Source organism: Camellia sinensis, chromosome 3 (assembly GCF_055761805.1).
Source record: "Camellia sinensis isolate YWXY chromosome 3, ASM5576180v1, whole genome shotgun sequence".
Classification (NCBI taxonomy): Eukaryota; Viridiplantae; Streptophyta; class Magnoliopsida; order Ericales; family Theaceae; genus Camellia; species Camellia sinensis.
The window spans coordinates 175,035,173-175,047,214 of record NC_138963.1 but is presented as its reverse complement, the minus strand read 5'-3'; the positions used below and the strand labels follow the sequence as shown (position 1 = coordinate 175,047,214).

At 32.2% G+C, this 12,042-nt stretch overlaps 1 protein-coding gene across 1 annotated transcript; it reads right to left on the bottom strand.

Annotated features, from left to right (window-relative positions):
• Positions 1 to 3,313: 3,313 nt before the first annotated feature.
• Positions 3,314 to 7,235, bottom strand: LOC114289806 (cytochrome P450 78A7). The gene is made up of 2 exons (XM_028233620.2): positions 6,165 to 7,235; positions 3,314 to 4,312 (listed from the first exon to the last, which is right to left on the bottom strand). Exons 1-2 carry the CDS (start codon positions 7,173 to 7,175, stop codon positions 3,665 to 3,667), a joined length of 1,659 nt encoding a protein of 552 aa, XP_028089421.2. The 5' UTR covers positions 7,176 to 7,235; the 3' UTR covers positions 3,314 to 3,664.
• Between the last annotated feature and the right edge of the window lie 4,807 nt (positions 7,236 to 12,042).

Below are 12,042 nucleotides of genomic sequence, written 5' to 3'. Positions count from 1 at the left end.
GAAATAAAATTAAATGAAAAGTGAAAGAAAAGAAAACTCGTATATTTGTATATAATTTTATCTACTTCTTTCTCTTTTTTAATAGTCTTTGGAAGTAACATCTTTCCAATAACTAATTTTTTCTTATGCTGTATTTGGTTCATGAATTTGGAACGAAAAAGAAAAAAAATAAGTAAAATTTGTATAAAATATGACTACATTTCACACATTTTTCCCTTTAAAAAACTACCAATGACTCCTCTCTCTTCAAAATTCGCCACATTAACTAAAATTGTTAAAAGAAGAAAAAAAAAAGAGTTCCACAAATCATAAGAGTCTTCAATGACCTCAAATGAGGGATAGCGAGCAAAACCAAGGTAACAACTTCTTGTTAAATAATTATATGGCACTACAATATCTAAAAATTTTAGGAATTAAATTTTTATTTTTAAAAGTGAAAATTTTGTTGAAGAAAAATATTAAGAAATCAATTTCAGTCGTCATGTGAGTTATCATGAAAAAGTCATTTTGAAAATACATTGTTAGAGACAATAATTTCATGCCAAAAGATTTACTTTTGAAACAAACAAAATTTGATTCCAAAAAGAGAATAATTCAGTATTATATATCAGCCCCGTTTGGTAGAGCTGTGGGAAAGTGCTTATAGCTTATGCCTAAACAGCTTATAGCTTATAACTTTCAGCTTAAGCTGATTTCCAACTTATTCTTAAAGCATATCCTGCCCCACTCAAAGAATAAGCTGTTTTCTGACTTCCACAAAGCTATAAGCTATAAGCTATAAGCTAAACCAAACACATCAAAATAGCTTAAATTAAGCTGAAAGCTGAAATAAGCTGAAATTAAGCTGTACCAAACAGGGCCATCTATTTTTATAACTAAAAATATAATATTATAATAATACATTTAACAATTGAGATTTTTTATATGTAAAAAATAATTTTATTTTTAAAATCCTAATATGTTATAATGAGATGAATACTATCGAATAAGGTGCAAGTGATGTCCATAGCTATTGTGGGAGCTAAAAAGAGGATATACTTGAAAACGGTCAACAAAGCGGCCAAACCCATTTAAAATGGGCCAAATAAGGCCAAAGCCCACTCAACTACATCGTTGCCGAATAGATATCTAAATAAGCATGAAAATATCAGGGAGCGCCAAATTTACGAGTACTTGTGCCGAATAGCAAAGTTGAATGTGTCGGGCGATTTGGCATGAGCCCGTTAGGTGGGACCAGACTACCCCTTTCAAGGAAATATAGTAGGGGAATGGACCCTGACAAGATGATGATGAAGCTAGACTGCACAGAGTAAAGATCGAGGAGAGGGACCTTATAAAAGGAGAAGAAAGGTTGCAGAAAGAGGTATATGCTAAGAACCTTAAATCTCAAGAAATCATAAAACACCAACCTTTTCTACAAAGATTAATTTGTCCGTCAGAGTGCTAATTCCGACATTCCCATCCAAAATTTTATTTTTATTTCAAGCAACAACTGAGAAAATCTTGCAAAAACTTATTTAAATTGAAGAAGTATTCCATATCAACTTGCTCATAACATCATAACATATCAATACAACACATCTCAAAGAGCAAGTGTTTTGATTACGTGCACTAAAGTGGGTGCAGCTTAGGGTGTTGTTTGGAAACTAATAAAAAAAAAAAAAAAAAAATTTAGAAGTCATTATATAATTTCAATTTTTTTTTTCATGTCTTTTTATAAAAAAAAAAATATTAAAAAAATTAATTCTCAACGTTCCTAATTCAAAACTCCATTTATAATTGTATTTATTGAAGATAAATTAGACTGTGTTGTTGGGGTTCAATGGGCCACCCACGGAATCCACCTTAATAATTTAGGCAGCGTTTGATTTAATTTTAAAATCATGATTTGAGAATAGAATTGTATTTTAAATTTGTGAGTTGTTGAATCATGATTTAAAAAGAAAAAAATTATTTAATTATGAATTTTGAAAAGAGTTTTGAATTGAGTTTTAATTTTTGAAAAGAGTTTTGAAAAGAATTTTCAAAACTTAATTAAAAAACTTTCAAAACTTAATTCAAAAACCTATTACTCATAACCAAACACACAAGTCAAAACTCTATTGAAATTCTATTCAAAACTCAAAACTAAACTCTTTTTAAAATTTAATTCAAAAGAATAATTATTGAAAAAAATAATTTTTTTATTTAATAAATTAAAAAAATTTCGAAAATATTTTTTATTTAAATAAAAATATGTATTATTTTTTGTTAAAAAAAATATTCAGTTAGTGTTTTAAAATTTGATTGTATATTTTTTTGTCTTCAAATAACAAGTTACAATTACACACAAAAAAAAAAAAAAAAAAAAAAAAAAAAAAAAGCACTGTAGAAAGTAAGTGGCCTTGGAATGTGTATTCAAATATGAGATTCAAAAACTCTACTTTGTCAAATATATATTGGAATGTGTATTCAAATGTGGCATTGGAATCAATTTTTGAAAACTTAAATCAAACTTAACATTCAAGGGTGAAAATTATGATTTAAAACTTAAACCAAACAAAGCCTTAAGTTTTTTATGTTATTTTTATTTAGTAAGACTCTCTGAGCAAAATATTCATACAAAAAAATTAAATTAAATTAATTAAATTACATTAATCACATTTGCGTTCAATCACGTTAGGTATGCGGGTATGTATCTATTGATTAGTTTATTTTTTGTTTTTTTAATTTTTTTTTTAATTAACATGTGACCTTGCTTGGGTATGGGTTTCAATTGGAATCCTACAACTTTGGAATTAATACATCAAGGGCTTGTTTGATTGAATATGTTATAGCATAGAATTAAGATTGTAATTAATGAAACTCACATCCTAGTATTAAGGGGTGGTTTGGGATGATTTAAATAAGTGTACTTTTTGACTTTTTATGAAATATGAGTTGGGTTTGAAGTAATGTGGTAGAGAGATGACAAACAAGGTCTTAGTTATAATTTTTGTTATGAGGGTCATATTTAGATGGACATTTGATCTAACAAAATTAGCAAAATTTTTAATCCTACAATTAATAATGTAAAACAAAAATATAATTTGAATTATATATTTTGATATCCATTACAAAACAAATGTGTAAAACATGGTTTATTTATTCCACTAATCTAGGTGAACCACTAATCATACACTAATTCCATGAATTATTAATCCTTTCACTATTAATTTTATTAATAAAACAGAATCTATTAATTTTGTTAATCAAGAACCTTGGAACACTAAATCACTTGGATTAAGACTGGCATAACTAAAAATAATAATGATCCCAATACAAGATTCATCAATTCACGAACATGCAGGCTTATTCTTATTCTTCACCCAGACGTGGAGAGAGACAATATTTTATTACAGAAAATCCTATAACAAAACTTAAAATTTTATTTATTCTTATTGCTAGACATAGGACTTGCATTAATAAAAACACATAAACTTATTATTTTCATAACATTTTAAAATTAAAAATGCCATACATAATTTCTTATCTTATTTTCTTACTATTAAACAAAACAAAATTATGAATCCCACATATAGTTATTAACGTGGAATTCACTAATTTTGTGTTTAATAGTAAAAAAATTTGATGAGAAATCTATTATGTATAGCATAATAGCATTACAATTATGATACTTAAAACCCTAAAATGTAGAAACACTAGTCCTTGGAACAGCCACAACTGAGAGAGGGTTCTTCATCTCACAAGACAGCTTCAACACTTCACTTAGGTCAATAGGGTGAGCTGATATGTCCTCAACCCACTTGAAATGGTGCACCAACTTAGCCACCCAAAGGCTCACAGTGACTAACCCTAGGTTCTTCCCCGGACAAACCCTACGCCCGGCTCCAAACGGTGCAAGCCTAAGGTCATTGCCCCTCACGTCAAAGCCGGAGGTCACATCAACACCGCCGACTTCAGAGGGTAAGAACCTCTCAGGCTTGAACACCGTAGGGTCGTCCCACACATTGGGGTCATGTGTGATGGCCCACATGTTGACCATGGCTGTTGTGTCGGCAGGTATGACCATGCCGTTGCTGAGGTGGACATCTGATGTGGACAGGCGGGCCCATGAGAGGAGGGGTCCAGGTGGATGGACACGTAGGGTCTCTTTTACCACTGCCTGAAGATAGGGTAGTTTGGAGATGTCATTGTCTGTCACAGTTTTGGTTCCTATGAGGGTTTCGAGCTCGTGTTGAAGCTTGGCTTGGATTACTGGATTCAGAACTAGCTGGGCCATGACCCATTCGGTTAGAAGAGCAGTTGTGTCGGTACCGCGAAAGATCATTTCCTAGGAAATATTGTTTAGGAAACTTGTTAACAACTCATTTAGAGGACAAAATGAAATCTTAAATAAAAGAGAAGAAAAAAATTATTATTCTGTACACATAAAATTTATAAAGAATGATTTGACTGCAATTTATAATTTTGTATGAATTTTTTATATAGCATTATCTTATTATTATTCATATAGTGGGAAAACCCTAAACAAAACTCCCTTGAAATGAATTTTTAATGTCATAACATTTTCTATGCTACAAAAAAAAAAAAAAAAAACTTTTTAAAGAAACGTTAGGACCGTGTACTGTCCTAATGTTTAAAAAAGTAAAATTAAGCAAAACATGCTCTTGTTATTATATTACCATCCTTTTTGATCATGTAATAAGTGTTTCTTCTTAAAAGTTGCATTTTGTTACCGATTGGCTTTGTGCTGTCCACTTGTCAAAATTAATTTTGAAAACTGATTTGCAAACAAAACAAAATAAATAAATAAATAATTTTAAAAACATGTAGGGTGTGTTTGGTAACGTTTACGTTTTCAGTTTATATTTACAAAAATTTTATAAACTGGTTTTTGTTTATTTTTAGAAAAACATAAACTACAAACGCGTTTGGTAATTGACAAAATGTTTAAAAATATAAAAAAGAGTAAGAAATGACAAGTGGCAGCGAAAGACGGTGGTGGAAAGTGGTGACGGTGGGTAACTGGTGGTGGTGGTGGGTGGGTGGGTGACGGTGGCGGATGGTGGGTGGTAGCGAGTGGGTGGTGGTGGTGGTGGTGGTGGTGGTGGTGGCGGGTAGTGGTGGTGGTGGCAAGTGGGTGGCGGATGGTGGGTGGTGGTGGCAGGTAAGTGGTGGGTGGTGGTGGTGGTGGTGGGTGGGTGGGTGACAGTGACGGGTAGTGAGTGGTAACGAGTGGGTGGTGGTGGCAGGTGGTGGGTGGTGGTGGCAGGTGGGTGGCAAATGGCGGGTGGTGGCGGGTGGGTGGTGATGGTGGGTGGATGGGTGACGGTGGCGGGTGGTGGTTGGTAGCGAGTGAGTGGTGGTGGTGGTGGGTGGTAGATGGCGGGTGGTGGTGGCGAATAGGTGGCGGGTGGTGGTGCGTATGTGGGTGACGGTGGCGGGTGGTAGGTGGTAACGAGTGGGTAGTAATGGTAGTGGCAGTGGGTGGTGGGTGGTGGTGACAGGTGGGTGGCGGGTGATGGTGATGGTGGTGGTGGTGGTGGTGGGTGGTGGGTGGCGGGTGAGTGGCAGGTGACTGGTGGTGATGGGTGGCTGGTGGAAGCAGGTGGTGGATGGTGGTGACAGATAGGTGGTGAGTGATGGTGGCAACTAGGTGGCAGGTGGTGGTGGTGGTGGTGGGCGGTGGATGGTGGTGACGGGCGGTGGATGGTAGTGGCGGGTGGATGGCAAGTGGGTGATGGTGGTGAGTGGGTGGTAGGTAGGTGGCAGGTGGGTGGTGAGTGGTGGTGGCAGGTGGTGGTGGGGATGGGTGGTGGGTGGTGGTGGCGGAAGATGGTGGTGGAAAATGGTGGCGGGTGTTGGATGGTAAAAAAAAAAAAATTGAAAACTCAAAATGGAAACACATTTTTTGTGTTTTCATTTTTTGGTCAAATTTATAAACTGAGACCACTGATTTATAAATCAAAAATTTTACCAAACAAGTTTTTATTTGAGTTTTTAAAATTTTTATAAATATAAATAGAAAATTAAAAACGTAAGTGTTACCAAACGGCACCGTAGCAATGTCATTTGCTTTAAAAAATAATGATTGGTGTTTTGAAAAAATGAAGAGACCCAAAGACTAATCTCATGTAAAAAATGCACAGAAGGCAATGTTGACGAGAAAGTTGAAAACAAACCCATAAAACTGCCACCATATCGTCTTCCTCGAGCTTCTCTTCACCCTCCAAAGACAGCAAAACGTCGACAAAATCAGAATCGTCGGAGAGTTTCACAGACCCACTAACTCTTCCTCGTCGGTGCTCATCGATGATTCGATTCACGAGCCTTTTCACCCGAGGAGCAAGAGCTACGCAACGTTCATCGATGCAAAATGGATCGTAAAAATACTTCAACCATGGCAAATGGTCACACCAGTTAAAAGCTCCCAAGAGCTCAAACCCTTCTCTCACAATCTCTTGAACCTCTCGAGCCTCCTCCTCGCTATCGTGCACCGTGTCGTACCTTTTTCCGAACACAATCTCCATTATATTGTTCAGAGAAGCAGCTTGTAAGTGCTTTCTTAGAACTACAAACCCATGAAGAGTTTGTTCTTTGGATATGGAACTCAACATGGCGGCGCAGTCTAGCCTACGTCCCGCTTCATGGGCTAATATGCGCTTGGGCGCAAAGAGGTGAGAAGAGGCTATTCTTCTGAGGAGCCGCCAGTATGTTCCATTAGGGGCAAACCCTATGGCTCGGCTGAACATGAGCTGCTTAGCCGAGTGTTTGATCGGACGGTTGGCGAAGTGGGGAGAGGTCAGGATTTCACGAGCCGTGACTGGGTCCGAGGCTATGACAGCTGGGGTTGAGCCCAAGCTGAAAGCCATGAGCTGGGTGGCAGCTTGGCTTGAAGCCATGGATGCGAGAGTGCGATGAGCCAAGCCATGGCTCAAGCTGAATAAGCTGCCAAAGATGGGAAGGCCTCGGAATCCAGGGATTGGGACTCGGCCCATTTGGTTCCTGCCATATTTCCAGGCTGGGCCAGAAGTGGAGAAAGCCCAAGTGAGAAGCCCGAGAGTACCCAAAATGGCAATGATTGTAAAGATAGAGAGTACAAGAGGAGTGTTGAAAAAGGCTTGGAGTTTAAGAATAGCAGGGAGAGTGAATAACCACCAAGTGGCGTCCTCAGAAATCAAGGTAAGCTCCATGAACGCTTGGTTTCGAGAGAGAGAGAGAGAGAGAGAGATAGAGAGGTTTGGAGGGTGGTGAATGGTGAAGGAAGGGGGAGATAGGGGTTGTTTAAATAGAGAGAAAAGTATTGTTTGATTAATGGAATACACAGTGAAAACATTAATAATCTCATGAATTGGTGTATGATCGAATTAATTAGTGAGATAATAATTTATTATGTATTAACTTTATTTTTTTGTTTCATACTTGAAATTATGATTTTCAATCCCTCTTAATATTAAAAATTAATCAATTTCGTCAAATTAAATGTCTATCGTACATATAATCCAGTTAATAAAATTTACAATCAAATATAGGATTGTGAGTTTGTGGACTAACAATCCTAATCTTATATTATAATCTTAATAATCAAACATACCCATACAAATCTATTATCAAAATAATGTAGCAGTTGCAGTTATGTAATTAAAAATTAACTTGGTGAATTCTTTGTTTTAAAGTAATAGGCTCATAAAGCTACTGCGTTATTTTATACATAATTTTTGGATGAAAAATGTTATATATCACAGATTTTTCATCTTCATTTTGTATCATCCCTTACAGGAAATCATTCAATAATTCCAGAATATCACGTGATCATACTCCAAGCCAATCACCAATTACTTAGCCCCATGTTGTTCACCTATTCCCAACATAAATTGTGGGTTCTTACTTCTCTCTACCAATCAAAACCTTATGGGACACCATGTGTCTATATTTCGAAAATACTGAATAATCACTCCATCGCTCACATATAGATTGACTCCCTTATTTAGAAATAATTATTAAAAAATCTTTAAAAATAAATAATATTTTGCCATGTATTTAATGATATAAAATGATGATAAAAATTATGTAAATTTTTTTTTTTTTTTGGTCAATCAAGTGAGTAATTATAAGTATAAAAAATATTTATATTATCATAATAGAGTACTAGTCCACAATAATTAGAAAATCATAAAAAGCCTAACATGACCAAATTTATACTGGTCTTTATATATATATATATATATATATATATATATATTTTCAGTTTGTATCATACGGAGAGGAAATTGCAATTCAGTTGAAAGATTAAAAAAAAAATTACAAATTAATGATCAAATTTATTAACTTTAATAATTAAAGTGATAAACTTTTCTATGATTTTATAATTTTGTTCGAATCTTTCAATTCATTTGTAAGGAAGAAGGAATTTGATTGGACAAAGTGAAGATTTGCGTGTGGATGTGTTTAAAAAGGAAGGCCTCCTGTCTAAAATTTGAGTGGGAGGGGGTTATTTGGATATGTGTTTATTACGGATTTTGTTTTAATAATGTAATCGTTTATTTTGTTAAATACAATGTATATCATTTATAAAAAAAAATTAAATCGATTCGATAATTATAATTTATTCAATTTATTATGTTTTTATTTAAAAATATAGATTATAATTGTGTTTTTAAAAAATAAATTATATATTTTTTCATGACAAAAATAATAAATTAAATAAATTACCATTATAGAATCAATCGAAATTTTTATATGAATGAAATATATAAAATATCTAATAAAATAAACAATTTAAATCATTAAAATATGATTCATAATGAACTCCACGTATCCAAATAACCCTCAGTCCAGATTTTGGACCAGAGGAATCCCATCCATTTTTTTTATTGGTCCGGCTTTTGTTCAGTCCAGGATCGGACTGGACCGTGCTATTAGACCCATGGAGGCCCACCATGGGTCCCGTTTTGAAAATCTGAATCGTTTAATGTGTAGAACTCGTCGAGTACTATATGTTTATAAAAAATTATGTTGATTGGATATTGATAGCTATGTGATCAAATCAGTTTTGTATAAAAAAAATGGACGGTGAAAAAATTAACGGTTGATAAAAAATGTTTTGTTCACATAGCTATCGATATCCGATCAACTTGAATTTTTACAGGCATATAGTACTCGACGAGTTCTACACATTGAACGGTTCAGATTATCAAAACGGGACCCGTGGTGAGCCCTCACAAATCCAACAGTACGGTCTAATCCGAGATTCCGGACTGGACAGAAGCCATGGCCTTTTTTATTTTATTGTTTTGGACCAGCTCCAGTCTCCAGTCTCCAGTCCAACTAGGTTTATCAGTATCTACCTCAAATTTGGTATTATTCATATCTTAAGGCTTGTTTGATAGATCATTTACATAAAAAATAATACAGCAAATTAATTAATTAAGCATTGGTAGTCCTACAATTATATTTTATTTGTTTTAAAATAATAATAAATATCTTTTTAGAGAAATATGATTCAACAACTAATAATATCGATTTAGTTATTTTTTTATAGATGATTTTCTTGAAGGATTTTAAAAAATAAACGGTTTAGATTATAGAATTGGGTCTGAGGTGAGGTACAACCCTCTCAGCTCGACCATCCAATCCGTTAATCTTTTTCACATTGTTTTATTTTATCAAATAAATAATAATAAACACATTTAAAAAAACAATAATAACATACATTTTTAAAGATAAGTTTGATTCAGTCACGTAACTATTAATATTGATTTAATTTTTTTTTTCATAAATCATTTTCTCAATGGATACAAAATATACATGTGGAACATGGGACCCACTTGACATTGATACAGTATTTCTGATGATAACATATTATTTATTATTTCATTAATCATTATTTCTAAATCAAAATTATACGGAAGTTAATCTGAACACTCAGTTATAAAAAATTTTAAAAAAAAAAATTACTAGGGCAACATGTGTTTATTGGAACATAAATAGATAATCAAAAATATTTATCAGCAGAAAATTTTCCAAAGATTATTTTTATCTTCAACTATACATTTTGTTTAAATTTCAAAAAGGTAATGTTTGCAGCAATCTCTCTCAAACTATTTTCTTCTAATTATCGTCTGGAACTTCTTAAACTTTATAAAGCTATTTTTTTTTCTTCTAACAAGTATATCATCGAACTTAAAAACTTTTTAGTTAGTTTCCGATTGTTTGAATGATGGTAAGCCTATTTTATAAGCCAAGATTAAATTAATGGTTAAAATTTCTATTATCCACTCTCCTTTAGCTTGTGTTTGGATCATTAACTTAAATAGATATTTGAATTATAAATTTGTTTTTCACTCACGTTTTTCTTTTTGTTTTTAAATTTATACTTAAATTTATAACCCAAATACAGTCTTGATATATTCTCAAGATTTAGGCTTGCTATAATAGAGATTGGAATTAGCCGGGACAAAGTCCCCCGTGTCCTCAAGGACCCAAAAAAAAAAAAAAAACACGAAGAAAAAAAAAAAAAAAAGATTTGCAGTATCTGTATGAATCCTTGTACCAAAGTGTTATACGAAATGAACAAAATCTGCATCAGAATCTTATTATTAAATCACTTTCTAACCTTGATTACATCATTTACCATAGTATTTTTTCCCCTCAATAGTTGGTTTTATTTTGATTTATTTAAGCTATCCATTATGGACCATGATTCCTCTCATTTGTTCGATTCTACCATTGGTCATTTGAACAAGTTTCTCGAGTCAGAAGCACGCTGTTGACTGATACATTAATAAAATAAAATTTAAAAAATATATATAATAAAATAAAATAAAAAGTAAAAAGTTTAAAATTATTGTCACTGTCATTTTGGTGAAATGAGAGAGTAGCAAGATTTGAATTTACTTTAGTTCAGATATGTCTTGTCCAAATACTTGCTATTTTTCTTCATTGGCCTTGGGCTTGTTTGGCAGAGCTTATAAGCTGTTTATTTTAATTTTTAGCTTAATTTAAGTTAAAATATTGTGTTTGGTGTAACTTAAGTTAACAAACTTATAGATTAAATCAAGCTATTTCTCAGCTTATCTCAAAAGCTGGTCAGGGGGTGCTTAAATTTTTGACTTAAGCGCGCAACTTGTGTGGGGGTCTAAAATTACTTAAATGCCCTCGTCAATACCCAAATATTAATATTAATTAAAAAATAAAAAATTGTATATTTTTGAAGAAAAAGAAAAAATATCAATATTAATTGAAAAATAAATATTAATTGGTATTAATTATTAATAAATTCATATTGTATATTTTTATATTAATTAAAAGATAAAAAATTGTATATTTTTGAAGAAAAAGAAAAGAATCAATATTAATTGGTATTAATTATTAATAAATTAATATTGTATACTTTTATAATGAATTAATTATTAATTGATACTAATTAATAACAATTATTGATTATTAATATTAATTTATACTAATTAATAATTTTAATATTAATTGAGACTAATTAAGCCATTAATTGATACTAATTAATAATTTTAGTATTAATTGATACTAATTAAGCAATTAATTGATACTAATTAATTTATAATGGAAAATAATTTTGACAATAATACCTCCATTATATTTTTAGCAAATGTATCAATTTTTATATTAATTGATACTAATTATATTAACTTTTACTAATGAATTTTTTTTAAAAAATTAAAACTAAAAAAAATACAAAAATAATCATTTTTATATCATATAAGGGCAGAAAGGACAATTATACAGTAAAAAGTTATTTTACAACTTATTAACTAAACACTACTCTGCTGCTTAAATCCATAATCTCACAGCTGCACTAAACAGGTTAACAGCTTATACTCACAATTATAAGTCATAATCTGTTAAGGTATAATCTATAATTACTTTTCCACAGCTCTACCAAACGAGTTGGAAAATGTTAAAAATTGATTTTTTAGGCTAAAATTCAAAAAAAATAAATAGGTTAAAGTAGTCAATAAGACAAAATGTCATATCAAACTCATAATCATTTCACATTTTTTCTCACAAATATCACATTTAACCATA